This window comes from Oncorhynchus keta, chromosome 28 (genome assembly GCF_023373465.1).
Source record: "Oncorhynchus keta strain PuntledgeMale-10-30-2019 chromosome 28, Oket_V2, whole genome shotgun sequence".
Classification (NCBI taxonomy): Eukaryota; Metazoa; Chordata; class Actinopteri; order Salmoniformes; family Salmonidae; genus Oncorhynchus; species Oncorhynchus keta.
The window spans coordinates 32,042,573-32,055,937 of record NC_068448.1 but is presented as its reverse complement, the minus strand read 5'-3'; the positions used below and the strand labels follow the sequence as shown (position 1 = coordinate 32,055,937).

The 13,365-nt window shown below is 42.2% G+C and overlaps 2 protein-coding genes across 10 annotated transcripts in view; both read left to right on the top strand.

Annotated features, from left to right (window-relative positions):
- Nucleotides 1-4,131, top strand: part of usp19 (ubiquitin specific peptidase 19) — a 36,140-nt gene extending 32,009 nt beyond the window's left edge. For 7 of the 9 annotated variants that reach the window (XM_035740741.2, XM_035740745.2, XM_035740743.2 and 4 more), the window contains one exon: nucleotides 475-2,588. In XM_035740741.2, the coding sequence (XP_035596634.1) occupies nucleotides 475-729 (255 nt within the window). In that variant the 3' untranslated portion in view covers nucleotides 730-2,588. The other 2 variants (XM_035740748.2, XM_035740746.2) reach the window with 1 other exon arrangement.
- A 222-nt stretch (nucleotides 4,132-4,353) lies between these two features.
- On the top strand, nucleotides 4,354-12,215 carry si:dkey-32e6.3 (uncharacterized). Its single transcript, XM_035740737.2, has 5 exons — nucleotides 4,354-5,002; nucleotides 5,298-5,692; nucleotides 7,061-7,221; nucleotides 9,518-9,650; nucleotides 9,787-12,215. Exons 1-5 carry the CDS (start codon nucleotides 4,687-4,689, stop codon nucleotides 9,961-9,963), a joined length of 1,182 nt encoding a protein of 393 aa, XP_035596630.1. The 5' UTR covers nucleotides 4,354-4,686; the 3' UTR covers nucleotides 9,964-12,215.
- Nucleotides 12,216-13,365: the final 1,150 nt, after the last annotated feature.

The following is a 13,365-nucleotide window of genomic DNA, read 5'->3' as shown; positions in this document are numbered from 1 at the left end:
ATATGTGTGATTTAATTCATCTATTAGCTAACTCTTATGAGAAAAGCACCCCACTCACATCGCTCTGAGCTGTCCCCATGCTGTGTATGCCATGTGAATGAGTGAGGGGCGTCTTGGTTAATTAGTCAGAACCCCAGTAATGTATTCCTTGAAAGTGTCTGGCTTGTCCTTGACCCTATGGCAGGGGTAGGCAACTCCATTCAGCTGTTGGACGATTTTTGACAAAGTGGATGGTCGGGGGGCCGGAACATAACTTACAAAGCAAATTGACTACAACTAATTCCACAAAGAGATTGTTCTTTTCAAACAATCATTTCGATCATTGATTATGCTGAATTCCCCCCCTCCCCGTTGGGTGGCCAAAAGAAACCACCTGTTGCCGACCCCTGCCCCTGGAAGTCTGGCTGTGGTGAGGGGACTGTGCTTTAGAACCAAGCCTTTCCCAGAAGCTGACACAGGTTTCCGCCATCGCAGGCCTCTCTAATATGGCAGGAACTGGAGGAGGAAGAAGAGGGTCTTGAAGAGGGCCCCCGGGGCCTGTTCCGCACCAGCCTGGGGAGAAGAGCAGCCAGGAGGAGGGAGGAGGAGGGGGTAGAGGGGCAGGTGCGACGGCGGCGCCAAAGGATCTCAGATTATTCCGATGATGACTGCGTACGATATTTGGTCCTGGGCACCTTGGCTGCTCTGCTAGCGTTGTTCCTGGACCTGATCTACCCCCTGCTCTACTGAGCCAACTGGGGCTAAGTGGCCAGTCTCACACCCCATTACATACACACCCCAATACAGATGCACATGAAAGCTTATACACTGAGAAATTAAGTCAAATTTATTGCACTTTAAATTGTCTATGCCATTATTTATATATGTTTTTATTGTTTAGTATTTGAAGATGGCCTATAAATTAACATTCTGCTAAACACTTTGAAATTAAACAAAAGTATACACATGATATCCTTTAATCAATTCTATGCATCGTTAAAGAGAAACCGACTGAGCTGCTTCTAGAATTTGTTCTTAACTGACTTGCCTAGTTAAATAAAGGTTCAATTAAACAAAATAGTTACTTTGCTCAGCATGGCTTTGTGAAGTTGACTTTTTTTGTTGCGTACTGCAGTCCATAATTTAAGCCCTTCTAAACTACCCTATATTCTAGTTCAACATACCAAAACAGGTCTCAACTGTACTCTCCCCTTTATTTGTGTTCCTCCCAAGTCTCTCACCATGTAGGTTTTTTTGTACTAAAATATGAAATGCACATTTAGGAATGGATAGGCCCATCTTTTGCACAAGTAATGCTGCTGAGATGACTTGAAGGCTATAGCGTTGAAGTACTACTGTAATAATAAGGGGTAGAACTGCACTCAGAAATGTCCTCCTTAACACCACCCTGGTCATTGTATGTTGGCGATATCTGCTTGCTTGTACAGTCATGACTTTGTACTGTAGCCTGAAGACAGTTAACATTGTGTTTTTGCCATCTCAATGAATAGTGTTATAGACTCACTAAGTGATTATATGCCTTAGCTTTTTCCTGTTTTTCACGTTGCTGATTATTTTAGATTTTATGTAGTCAACAGCTCTTAATTCAGCAGGTTTGTTTATTTCTGGCCATTAATTTGACTTATCCCTGTCATACTTGTATTGGAACTGTTTTCTCTTTGTTTCACGAAAGCCATTAAAGCAGAAGTAACCTTTTTAATGTGCTGCTTTGCATTACACTGGTGAAGTAGCTAGCTATGTCCGAGCTTTATGACTGTTTGAGAAGTGCACTAATGTACAGTTTAAACAGTTCCTAGCTTAGCAGGGATTTAATGACACTAGGACAGAGGCTGTCCGTCTCTCAATATAAGTTCCTCCAACGTTTCATGATTATCGGTGCTGCTGGTATATAGACTACGCCCTGTAACAGTGTTGTAGTGATATGTTCAAGTCTTAGGGATTTCACAGTGCATTCTGTCATGTCTCTCCCTTGTAGGTGTGTGTTTCAGAGCTGAGTCTAGTCACTATATCTGCTTTAAATTCCCAGTATGTGTCCGGGCACATATACATTGATTTATGCAACCGTGATGGTATGCAGTATGTATTTCATCTCATTCTTACAATGAATTATAATGGCTGTATTTTGAAAGATGCATCTTGAAAATGTCATCGCTGACATGCAAAACATTTTGGAACTATATCAACAATGGACGAATGAAATAAATACCAAAAGATATAGATTTTAGGTAGATTTTTCCTTTTCAAAGCGCTCTGTCATTAGAATAGTTGCTATTATTTAAAAAGAAATGCATTTCCCCAGCAATTTGTTCAGGTACTTCAATCTCAATGATGCTCCAATAAACAAGCACTTAAATTGTCAACCTTATGCTGTGTTAATTAATATTATTTTTCAATCAGTTACTGTTGGGAATCCTTCAGATATTATTTCAAACATGGAAATTGTTGTTTTCCCAGCTTTTATTTTTGCTGCAAGGAGTGGTCAAACTGTCAGTCCAGTGTTTTTGCTTTTGCATTGTTTACAGACCCGTCTGGTCTTCCTGTCAGGGAGCTGGTCTAGAAAAGGCATGATTGATTTACACTGGTTTATTTTACAGGCCTCTAGCCAGGCCCTCTTTGGGACAGACCTGGACCCTGAAGGACCCCCTCCGCTGACCCCAGAAGTGACCTCTGAGCTGTTTGCACACTCTGGAGAATGTGCTACTCCGTCCTACAGCAACATGGAGGAAGTGGACTAGGGCATAGCTGAGGTGCCACCGACACGGCGTAAAGTTCCAGTTGTGGAAATATTCTCCTCAGTAAAAGACACTTCAGTGCTTACTAATTAACTCGGCATCTTTAGGGTGTCCCTCACTGGTGCAATGCTAGAAATTAAATAACTGGTTCTGTGGCCAAAAGACCAGCACATGTACCCGTCACCACAGATGCGGTGGACAGACCCACAGACTCACACATTTTCCACGTTCATCTGTATTTACACATCAACCGATCCAGACCAACTCATACTGTATATGTAGTAATATCCATGCAATGTATTTCCTTACACATACTAAGCGCACACACGCATACAAATGGCATGTTTGCACATACAACAAAAGCCTCCACACTCCTGTTGTCCTAGAGCCTCTGGGTTGCAGCCCATTGTTGGCTGATAGAATGCACCTTTGTTTGGGTATCCCCTAAAACGCCACTTTAAATGACACCTATTTATCCCATGATCATGCTTTGGCTCAGAGGTCACAAAGGGAAGTCGCCAACACCAAACTAATTTCCCCCCCAGAACAACAACCTGTTGTGAATGAGGGGAAACCGTGAGGTGGGAGGATGGGAGTTGTGTGTGTGTGTGTGTGTGTAAGCATTTGTTTTTATTTGATAATTCTCATTGAGGTATTGCCTGGTCTGATGTGTTTTGTAATTTCTGTTTGATTCTGTAAACTGGGTTGAAATTGTAGCAATTGATGTAATAGTGTGACGGTGCAGAAATTTAAGGTAGATTCAGCGGTGTGACCGATGCAGAGAGTAAATGGCATAGTGGGTCTAATTCTGAAACTGAGTGTGGCCGCGCTAGGCTAAGTTTCTCTGCTGTTTTGGGGCCTTGGCTACCACACTGTGAACAGCCTGAAGCGAACCCGTGCAGATACACAGTGTGACCGTGTGAGAGCAAAGTGTTGCATGGTGGGGTCCCTAATAAATACAAAAGTGTTACATCTCGCTCATCCCGCTGGTGCTGCTTATGGCCACGTCATTTCACAGAGTCTACCATTTTAAGTTTTTAACAAGTTACTGTCTTTCTGTTTACTACTTTCATACTCACCTGGATTTAGTTGCTTTCCTTTAGATTTATTTTATTTTTACTTGGTAAATTATCCAATCCTGTGGATGCAATTTTTGGCAAGATACCGGCTTGATATACACTGAAATGTGCATGTTGATACACAGTAGCACTAGAATAGAATGCGGTTACCTCTCCTGCTACATATCTTTATTTCTGTTTGAGTGGACTGTCTTGTACACCCCTCTCCTCCCTTCCTTTGTAATGGACTGCATATATAAAGTCGGGATTAATGAGAATGCTGCTGTGAATATAATATATGGTTTAATATAAATAAAACCCTTTTTTGAGAAGCGCTAAAAGGTTGTTTGTGTACACACTGATTCAGTAGTAACGTGAATGAAGTTTCCTGGCAGAGAATAGTTTGGGAACGTTTAATTATTCACCAAATCAGATGTTTCTTTTTAGCCTCAGTATGTTTATGTTTTGTGAAGTTGTTGGTACTCCAACCTGCACTGCTCCTCTAGATGGCGCTTCTTACTGTATTTACTTGCAGACGCCACACTACAGTAAGAGAAGAAGAAACGGCGTTAAAGAATAAGGAAGTAAATATCATTTTCTGGCGCTGAGTCGACGAAAAGGCCGGAGTGTGGTATTTTTATGTGACTAGTTGTACCAACCAGCTCTTTTAAAATATGTTTTGCAAAAATAACCTGTTTTGACAAGTGTAATAGCTGTCTTATAGCCATGTAGCTAGTTGGCTACAAATACAACTACTGTTGTGGACGAAGAGGTTCTGGTTTCAGTCACTTGCCTTAACCCTCTGGCTATTATCAATGACAACTTGGTTAGCAAGCCAACGTTAGTCAAAGAAAATCAGGTTTCCACAACCGATCATTCGAGAGTGGAGCCACATAATGGCATACTGCGACAAGACAGGTGATCATCCCTCAGCTTCTCTAAACAATGAGGACAGTCGTAATGGACATGACCCGGCGACAGATAAGCACCCGACTCCACACTCCAAAGGAAATGCGAACGATTGCTGTGCCACTGAAGAAGCCCGAACAGTGTCTGTGCCTCATGGGTTGTGTGTAAAGAAGAAAAAGCTTGTCCTTCACGTTGACCTCAATAACACCATCTTGGTGTCTGATGCTGTGACAAGTCAAGGAACTATTGCAGCTTTGGATTACTTCATTTCCACAGTGACATGGGGACAAATGAGTAAACAAGGTAAGACCAGGTTGCAATATAAGTAACAAGCCTCTGAGGGGCCAGGCGACCTCAGTCTAAAAGGTCACTTAATTCCTACATGTAGACAGTTTTATTTGAAGTAGTGGTCTATGAAAATTAAACAATATTTTTCAAGGAGCAAATGCACCACTTACAATGTAGTGGCACACCTCTATCCTTTTTCTATAAATGACATGAGAATTCAATAAGTGGAGTCACTACTGTGCCTACCTGCCATGGTGATGTCATTGTTGTGTGCAATTGCTTAACACCTGCTTCTTTATCGGCTCTGTAGGTAAGTGGATGTGGATGAGTGACTCACCTTCCCTGCTTCCACCATGTGAGGGCGCTGTCAGCTACTACTCCCAGTTTGGCCGGGTGGCAGGTTTCACCAGCTCCACTGCAGGTCGTAGGTTCCGGGGCGTGCTGGATGAGCACCTGGCGATGCTGCGATGGCCGAAGGAGCTGAAGGGGGACAAGGAGCTGGCTGTGAAGGGGGAGGATGGGCAGCTGTACCACTGGATCTTGCCCTCCTTCTTCCAGCTACTGAAAGACCTGGTGGCAGAGGGGAGGGACTTTGCTATCCTGTTCCGCACTTTTGGCTCTGACCTTCCCCGTGTGCTGTCTGCAGTGTCCCGTGCCCTCACTCAGGGCTCCCACCCACTCTTCCCTGACCTTCCAGCACTTAAGGTAAATCCAATTAAAGTAAAAAATAAAAGTGACACAATAAAATAACAATGATGAGGCTATATACAGGGGATACCGGTACCGAGTCAATGTGCTGGGGTACAGATTAGTCAAGGTAATTTGTACATGTAGGTATGGTTAAAGTGACTGCATAATAAACAGCAAGTAGCATCAGTGAAAAAACAAAAAGGGGGGGTCAATGCAAATAGTCCAGGTGGCCATTTGATTAATTGTTCAACAGTCTTATGGCTTGGGGGTAGAAGCTGTTAAGGAATCTTTTGAAAATAGACTTGGCGCTCCGGTACCGCTTGCTGTGCGGTAGCAGAGTCTATATCTGTGACTTGGGTGACTGGATTCTTTGACCATTTTGATGAGTGCTTTGGGTTGTGGGTATGATGCTGGATGTGGTGTCACGAGGACAGTAGCAATAATGACTGTTGTCCTGGCATTTTACCAAGCTCTTCCTCACAGGCTACCATATTAAATGGGCACATTGCTCTTATCATAATCACTACTGTTAGCAAACCTGCCAATAGCCCAGTACTTGCAATCATTACTCATTGTGGGCTGCTCTCTGTTGCAGCTTGTCATTGAGAGAGTGACACCCTGTTACAGGTGGATGTGCTACTGAGAGTGAGTCATAGTCCTTTGAGAGAAATTATGTTCTTCCTCCTCTGCCTGATTTGAAGAGGTCAACCACAATCACAATTATAGACTCATTTTTAAGCTTGGGCCAAGTCTGTTTCAGCTGAAAGACTACAGTTAGTGTGTGTGCGCATCTGGGCTTGTGTGTGTGTGTTTGTGAGGTTGTGGCAGTGGGATATAGGAGTCAAAAATCTGATCTGTAAGCTTGTTCCCAGATGTTGGAACAGTGCCCTGTTCAGAAAGTTATTCACAGTGAGATGTAGGGTGGGTGGTGCGACTCCCCTGGGTATAGAGTGTGCCTGCAGTCTCTTCTCAGCCCCCTCAGTGTGTTCTTGTACCTGTTCTTTTACTGGAGCAGAACACATCGATTTCTGCTAGGAGGAGGCTCAAAGGCTGCTACGGCACACACAGTTAGCTGCAATAAAAAAAAGAAGCATCCAGATGATTATTATTCAAACTGTCTCCTGTCAAGGGCTATTTGTGTAAGGCACAGAGATTGAGGGTGAAGAGATTGAGGGTGAAAGAAGATCATTTGATTGAGCAGGTTTGGAACTTGCATGACCTGTAAGCTTAATTGCTTCCTCTGATTCTAAAATGATAGCTATGCTGAATTACAGAGGATTTCCATAATTTCTGCTAGATACCTGATACATCTCTAATACGCTGCTGGTCAGAGAGAGATAACAGATGCTAAAGCCAGCTGTGTTCTTTCTGCTCCCTCCCCAGCTGAGTGTGAATGAGACACCAGGCCAGATCCGCTGCAGTAAGAAGGGGGCGGTACTGACCCGGGCAGAGGAGCGTCTGTCGACCTGTGACGGGGAGCGAGCCCTGTACCAGTACCTCAGCTCTGTCCAGTGCCTGGGGGGCTTCCAGGACCATTTTGACTGGTAGGTGGACTTTTTTTCCAAAAGACAAGTGGCTAGCCTAATCACACCAATGAAGGCACTCGAGTATTGGAGGTGCAAGCTCATAAATCCATCTTTCAATAGGTAATTTAGTCCAAGTTTGTGTTGTAATGGAGAAGTTCTTTCTGTATTGTCCTCAGTGAAAGTTTCAGTCTCGTTGATGTAGTCATGACTAGAGGTCGACCGATTAGGATTTTTCAACGCCAATACCAATTATTGGAGGACCAAAAATAGCCGATACCGATTAATCAGACAATTTTTTTAAAAACAATATGATGAACACTTTTATTTTAACATATCAATAAAATCAATTTAGCCTCAAATAAATAATGAAACATGTTCAATTAAATAATGCAAAAACAAAGTGTTGGAGAAGAAAGTAAAAGTGCAATATGTGCCATGTAAAACAGCTAACGTTTAAGTTCCTTGCTCAGAACATGAGAACATATGAAAGCTGGTGGTTCCTTTTAACACGAGTCTTCAATATTCCCAGGTAAGAAGTTTTAGGTTGTAGTTATTATATGAATTATAGGACTATTTCTCTCTATACCATTTGTATTTCATATACCTTTGACTATTGGATGTTCTTATAGGCACTTTAGTATTGCCAGTGTGTCAGTATAGCTTCCGTCCCTCTCCCCGCCACTACCTGGGCTCGAACCAGGAACACATCGACAACAGCCACCCTCAAAGCATAGTTACCCATCGCTCCACAAAAGCCGCGGCAACTACTTCAAGGTCTCAGAGCGAGTTACGTCACCGATTGAAACGCTATTAGCGCGCACCCCGCTAACTTGCTAGCCATTTCACATCTGTTACACCAGCCTAATCTCGGGAGTTGATAGGCTTGAAGTCATAAACAGCTCAATGCTTGAAGCACAGGGAAGAGCTGCTGGCAAACGCACGAGAGTGCTGTTGGAATGAATGCTTATGAGCCTGCTGCTGCCTACCACCGCTCAGTCAGACTGCTCTATCAAATATCAAATCATATACTTAATTATAACATAATAACACACCGAAATACGAGCCTTAGGTCATTAATATGGTCAAATCCGGAAACTATCATTTTGAAAACAAAACGTTTATTCTTTCAGCGTCAGCTAAATGGCATATACTATACTATACTAAATACGGAACCGTTCCGTATTTTATCTAACGGGTGGCATCCATAAGTCTGAATATTCCTGTTACATTGCACTCCCTTCAAGCTTAAAAATATGCTAATACGAATAATTGATTCGACTTATATACTGAGTAAAAAACATTAAGGACACCTGCTCTTTCCATAACAGACTGACCAGGTGAATGCTATGATCCCTTATTGATGTAACTTCAATGTTATGTCATAATTACGTACAATTCTGGCAAATTAGTTCGCAACGAACCAGGCGGCCCAAACTGTTGCATATACCCTGACTCTGACTCTGCAATTAACGCAAGAGAAGTGACACTATCCCTAGTTTAATGTTGCCTGCTAACCTGGATTTCTTTTAACTAAATATGCAGGTTTTAAAACATATACTGTGTATTGGTTTTAAGAAAGGCATTGATGTTTATGTTTAGGTATATTCGTGCAGCGATTGCGCTTTTTGCGCAAATGTGCTTTTGTTAAATCATCCCCCGTTTGGCGAAGTTGGTCTTCACATAGTTTGCAACGAGCCAGGCGGCCTAAACTGCTGCATATAGCCTGACTCTATTGCACAGAACGCAAGAGAAGAGACACAATTTCCCTAGTTAAAAGAAAATCATGTTAGCAGACAATATTAACTAAATGTGCAGGTTTAAAAATATATACTTGTGTATTGATTTTAAGAAAGGCGTTGATGTTTATGGTTAGGTACATCGGTGCAACGACAGTGCTTTTTTTCGCGAATGCGCTTGTTAAATAACCGTTTGGTGAAGTAGGCTGTGATTCAATGATAAATTAACAGGCACCACATCGATTATATGCAACGCAGGACAAGCTATATAAACTAGTAATATCATCAACCATGTGTAGTTAACTAGTGATTATGTTAAGATTGATTGTTTTTATAAGATACGTTTAATGCTAGCTAGCTCCTTGCTGCACTCACATAACACATAGTCAGCCTGCCATGCAGTCTCCTTGTGGAGTGCAATGTAATCGGTCGTGATCGGTGTTCAAAAATGCCGATTACCGGTGTTCAAAAATGCAGATTACCGATTGTTTACGAAAACTTGAAATCGACCCTAATTAATTGGCCATTCCGATTAATCGGTCGACCTCTAGTCAGGACACTGGGCTCTTTATCTGTAGGTGGGCCAGGAACACCTACTCCCTCCTGGGAGGGAAACCTCTGTGGGTGGACCCCTTCGACCAGGATGTCCAGCACATCTTCATCGATGACAACATTCGACAGAATGACAAAGACACCATTGTCCACCCAAAGGTGTGTTTTTGCCTCGGTTAATGTGCTTTTGGATGGTTTATGCATACTCATATGGATGTGGATTAGTTTCCCCTTGCAGATCATTTTTTTGCCTTAAATATCATGTTGTTTCTGTTCTTGTTCCATGGTTCTGAAGGTGTTTCTAGACCGAGACGGCTCAGAGACCCGCACAGCCTCCACCTCAGAGCTGTATGACCTCTGTCTGGTCCAGAACGACCTGCTCAAGGCCATCTCAGACCCAGAGTACTTCACCCAGCGCATCAGCATCTGCCAGGAGAACTATGACAGGAACCTTCAGCAGGGGGCAGGCTAGAGTGGTTTGTCTGTAGCCTAGAAGTCCAGGGTGAGAAGGGTTTGGGACAACTCAGGTCTGTAGCCTAGAGGTCCAGGGTGAGAAGGTGTTGGGACAACTCAGGTCTGTAGCCTAGAGGTCCAGGGTGAGAAGGGGTTGGGACAACTCAAGTCTGTAGACTAGAGGTGGAAGGTCAAAGGGAGCTCCTGCAGTTGCTCCAACTCGTCCTCTAAGGTCAATATTCTCAGGGTGTGTGACACTGGCAACCAATATATTGCATATGTAGAAGGCATTATTTTGCTGCTGTTTTTAAATTATAATATATATTTAAACAAAAAAATGTTAATCGATATAAAGGCATTGTTTATGTACACCAAAATGTGTTCAGAAAAGACTTGAATGGTCATACTTGAATGTTTCTAATATTACAAAGAGAGAGAGCTGTGTGGTTGAGCAGTAAGACTAACTGACTTTAATATTAACTACAATTAGTATTACTGTTTGACTATTTATCATGGCAAAACAATGGATGAGTTTGACCTAATATAATTTGGGTTTATGTGGTTTGGAGTTTATTTGCACTGAAAATGACTTTACTTTCTTTGAAGCGCTCTCATGTGGATAAAAAGTATATATCCAGGGAATGTGTGTCATGCTTTCTCTTGAAGGTTTGTCATAGTGGTGGATGAGATGAGTGGCCCCATTACAATGTAAAGCTCTATACACCGACTGTACAAAACACTAAGGACACCTTCCCTCGGGGCGTGGACTCTACAAGGTGTCAAAAGTGTTCCACAGGGATGCTGGCCCATGTGAACGCCAATGCTTCAAATTTTCTGGATGTCCTTTGGGTGGTGGACCATTCTTGATACTCACGAGAAACTGTTGAGCTTGGAAAAACCCAGCAGCGTTGCAGTTCTTGACCCAAATGGTGCACCTGGCATCTAATACCATACCCCGTTCATAGGCACTTCAATCTTTTGTCTTGCCTGTTCACCACCCTCTGAATGGCACACATACACAATCCATGTCTCCATTGTCTCGAGGCTTAAAAATCCTTCTTTAACCTAAGTTACATCAATAAGGGATCATAGCATTCACCTGGTCAGTCTCATGGAAAGAGCAGGTGTCCTTAATGTTTTTTACTCAGTATATAAGTCGAATCAATGATTCGTATTAGCATATTTTTAAGCTTGAAGGGAGTGTGGCGTTTGACTACTGCAAATTTGAGACACCTTTTCAAAGTAGCACATCACAATCACCAGGATGTGGGTAAGATAAAGGCGTCAGCATGCTTCAGTTCAGCTAGCACCTCGCCAAATTCAGCTTGGAGAACCGAACGAGTGTGCTCGCATACTCCCTTAAAAGACCTTTGCTTGAAAAAAGCAACAATAGTATTTTGTCCATTTTGAGACTAGTTGTATACACTTCCTCAAACTGGTCAGAATAACTCAAAAAATTGTTCATTCATTTTTATGTTTTTGCCAAGGAGATCTTAGTCGTGCAATTTTACATTTAACTGTTTGGTGCAGTATTTTTCAATGAGAATTTTTTTCATGAAAATGAGTCGTCTCGTTGAATGACAACAAAGACTTAGAATCCCTATTGTTGACCAATCACGGACCAAGAGGCGTAGACTTCGGCTACTGACTTTGGCTTGCCTCTAGAACATTGCTTTGTGTGTCCAAACAGCCGAAAAAAAAACCTTAATTGAAGTCCAAAACGAACAAAAACACCCCAGTGCCGTCATTATATATGCACAAACTGTTTTGGCTGGGAAGCATGCAGACGCCTTTTAAAAGCACAATCAGGCCTTTGACTGCAATTATACAAAAAGAGGCATGGGGCATTGTTGCTAAGGCAAAGTCACATTTGATGGGAGATCGATTCAGATGCAAGATTGTCTGTTGGACCCACTGACTGTTACCTTATCATGCACTCACAAAGTCAGTCTGAATGCTTGAATCTGAATATACTTAGTGTCTTTTTGTATGTCATTGTCTTGTGACAGTTGGGAGACGAGTAACGCGTAAGCGTGACGCCACCTGACGTAAGACGATGTTTGTATGTTTCATGATGAACATTCTGAACAATCAGCTTGTGTGGTGTTCAATAAACCTCATGAGTGGAAGAAAATGTACGTGTGTACGTGTGTACGTGTGTACGTGTGTGTGTGTGTGTGTGTGTGTGTGTGTGTGTGTGTGTGTGTGTGTGTGTGTGTGTGTGTGTGTGTGTGTGTGTGTGTGTGTGTGTGTGTGTGTGTGTGTGTGTGTGTACTGACCAAGTATTGATCAGAGTATTACTGTCACCTAAAAGCACTATTGATTTCCTCTCAGGCCTTTTGGATACAGTTAAGTGAACATGTAAAATCAATTAACAGCCTACACGGTGAACACGAATATGTACATTGGGTAACAAAGTGTGTGTAGGCTAGTGAAACAGTTCTTAGAGCATTTTAGTCTGGAAAATAGTTTAGACAGATTAGTAATGGCATTGTAATAAATAGTTAGCTCACTACATGTGACTGGACACTTGTAACCTGAAAGGAACATTATTGTGGAGTTGACTGCCTGGTTACTGGAAATAAATACTCTGGTCCTATCTCTGCAGACTCTTCAACCCAATCATCATCTCTGTCTCCAGCACAATATGTACAGGGTTGGCTAATGTGATGTAATGGTCATTGTTGTTGCCTGATTGCAGCAGCAGACGCTATGTCCTTTCATTACAAGCCAAATGGGGCAGAACAGTGTGTACACTTGGGAGACTCCCTCACTCAGAGTACAGTAGAGTGTGCATGTCTGGTGTGCTCATTGTGGTTTATGGTCTGTTCACAATACGAGATTGCCTTTAACTCCTTACTCCAAGTAAAGGTCTCCAGGGAAATCATTAGATTTGAGTTGTAGCCTGTGTCAGATTAACTTTATTAATATAAAACCTAAATGGCATGATAGCCTATCACATACATTACAGTACATGTTTTCCCTTTGAAAGATTTGCCTTTCTTTTATGCTGTTTATTTTAGGCCCAAATAAAAAATGCACAGGGGCTAATTTAGCACTAGGTGTGAAATGGTACAAATTTTGCAATTTAAAATGTTTGAAATGAAATGCCTTGCAAGCTCTTTCCCAACAATGCAGTAATCAGTAGTATTATTTTAAAAAAGAACACAAGAAAGTAAGTAAGCTATATACAGTCAGTTCCAGGGTCAGTAGCTATATACAGGGTCAGTTCCAATACCATATTTACAATGTGCAGGGATACTGGAGTGGTAGGGGTAGTTACTGTATGTATAGGGGTAGGGTGACTAGGCATCAGTATAAATTATAAACAGAGTAGCAGCAGTATATATTATGATTGTATGTGAGTGTGTGTAGAGTCAGTAGGAATGTCTGTGCGTGTTGTGTGTGTGTGAGAGCAAAT

What these genes read in the sequence shown, in the direction of transcription:
- si:dkey-32e6.3 (XM_035740737.2), top strand. Translation starts at nt 4,687, where the DNA reads ATGGCATACTGCGACAAGACAGGTGATCATCCCTCAGCTTCTCTAAAC. An exon ending in CTGACCTTCCAGCACTTAAG is followed by an intron (nt 5,693 to 7,060) that starts GTAAATCCAATT and finishes CTCCCTCCCCAG; the next exon opens with CTGAGTGTGAATGAGACACC. An exon ending in ACACCATTGTCCACCCAAAG is followed by an intron (nt 9,651 to 9,786) that starts GTGTGTTTTTGC and finishes ATGGTTCTGAAG; the next exon opens with GTGTTTCTAGACCGAGACGG.